The sequence below is a fragment of the Notolepis coatsorum genome, assembly GCF_963971535.1.
Source record: "Notolepis coatsorum genome assembly, chromosome: 8".
In the NCBI taxonomy this organism is placed as follows: Eukaryota; Metazoa; Chordata; class Actinopteri; order Aulopiformes; family Paralepididae; genus Notolepis; species Notolepis coatsorum.
This window is the reverse complement of record NC_140172.1, coordinates 150,287,418-150,289,304: the sequence shown is the minus strand read 5'-3', so window position 1 is coordinate 150,289,304 and position 1,887 is coordinate 150,287,418. Positions and strand designations below refer to the sequence as shown.

The 1,887-nt window shown below is 39.1% G+C and overlaps 1 protein-coding gene across 1 annotated transcript in view; it reads left to right on the top strand.

Moving 5' to 3' along the window:
* Positions 1–1,068: 1,068 nt before the first annotated feature.
* jam3b (junctional adhesion molecule 3b) overlaps positions 1,069–1,887 on the top strand; it is an 88,321-nt gene continuing 87,502 nt past the window's right edge. The window contains exon 1 of the mRNA XM_084320036.1: positions 1,069–1,182. Within this exon, the coding sequence (XP_084176162.1) occupies positions 1,095–1,182 (88 nt within the window). The 5' untranslated portion in view covers positions 1,069–1,094. The remainder of the gene's footprint in view (positions 1,183–1,887) is intronic.

Genomic DNA, 1,887 nt, shown 5'->3' with positions numbered 1-1,887 from the left:
ATATATTAGGGCTATCAAAATTAATGCTTTAACTTTGGAGATTCATTTAAATTATTTAAAGCATTAAAATAAATTAATCTAGATTAATCTATGGAGTGAAAAATCTTCAATCTTAGCGCCGCGGATATAAGAAAGAGGTCTTTAAAGCTGAGTCAATGTTGATGGTTTTGTTGAACGTTTGTATTTCACAGGAGGGAAACTGTATTCAAAGAAAGCTATTAAAATAGTCTTTGAATCTAAATATACTTTCTTTGTGTTGATTTTACATTAATTCCATGATTTTACTCAAGTAAATATCTGTTACAAGCTTCGGTCTTAAGTAGAAAAATGCTATTTTTAATCTAGATTAATTACAGAAAATTGTGATATTAATTAATTAAAAAAAAAGAATCTATTGACAGCACTATATATATATATTTACATTTATTATCTATTTGTATTTTAATAATTTATTAAGCTATCCAACATTGTGCCACGACTTGTTGATTTTTCCTCCATTGGCTAACATCTTGAATCAACTTTTATCCATCATCCAATAATGGACAAAAGACATTTGGCCGTAATCAGTGCCTAATACTGAGCCAATGGATTGACTGATGATGTTGGACCATTGCCAAATTGCTACTTGGGGGGTAAGGGGGGGGGGGGGGGGGGGAGTTAGAGGCTAAATCCTACTTTATCCTACAAAAAATTGGAAATGTGACAACTTTTGAATATATCAGAGTAGTAGCCGCCAAATTAATTAGCATGTCTGTCTGTCTTTTTTTGAGACGTGCTTACACAAGGCCTTTACCACCTTTGGAGCCATTAGCATACCGTATGTTCATCACAATTGTAATATAGTGGACACACAGCAGAGAGAGAGAGGGCTGCATGCTGCTGGTGCTGAGCTAGCAGCTGCCCAAGGCCTCACACACACATCTTGTCAACTAGAAATCATTGTCTCTGTGAGTGATGCTTTCGGTAGCTATGGAAACCTGATCTAATAGAGCGACTCTCTCTCTCTCTCTCTCTCTCTCCCTCTCCCCCCTCTCTCTCTCTCCCCCCCACACAGTCCTCTCATCCACCACTCCGAACTAGAGGCTACTTTGCGCATGTACAACAAAAACCCCGAACATTGCATCGACTCCAAGATGGCGATAACACGTCTGACTTGCTCTCTGGTCCTCCTCTCAACTCACTGTAAGTAAATTAATAAACACGAACTATGTATGTATGTATTATTTCGTCCCGGTCTTCTTCGCCAGTGGTCTTGATCAACTATTATAGGCTGAGATGGTATTGATAGTTATTATGGTGGGACGCAGATCCCCTACAGAAGTGATCCAGAAGTAGAACTCAGTCGGACCGCCTGGCTGGCTGTACATTGTGGTGCGAGTTTATAAAGCGGTGATAATAACGGAATATGATGCGACAGACGCACTATGTAATGTTCTCTGTGCGTGTTTAGTGCGCGCTTGGCAAGTGCGCCCCGTTAAGCTCTATTGTTTGTTAATTATTATAGTTATTTCGGTGCGGGCTCGTATGGCTGTTTTTAAAGGTTATAAATATTACACCGAAGAAGAAGTAACTATTCAAACACTTCAAACACTTTGAAATAAAGCTACATATTAAACATGAATGTTATTGTCCATTATGGCTAGTATAAACTGTTGAGATCGACTGGTTCAACTGGTGGCACGTTTCCAGTCGGGATTAGTGCACAACGCGTTTTGTCCTCACTTTGGGAAAGTTTGTATAGTCTCTTTTTAATGTAAAGTTCGGAGACCCCTCTCTGTCTGTATTTTTGTAATGAATAGCTCGTGATTGTGCCTGTTTTACACGTGTGTTTGTGCGGTTGTTTGACGTGCTGTTTGAGCCGTGTGTGGTGATGATGGTACTGTAACG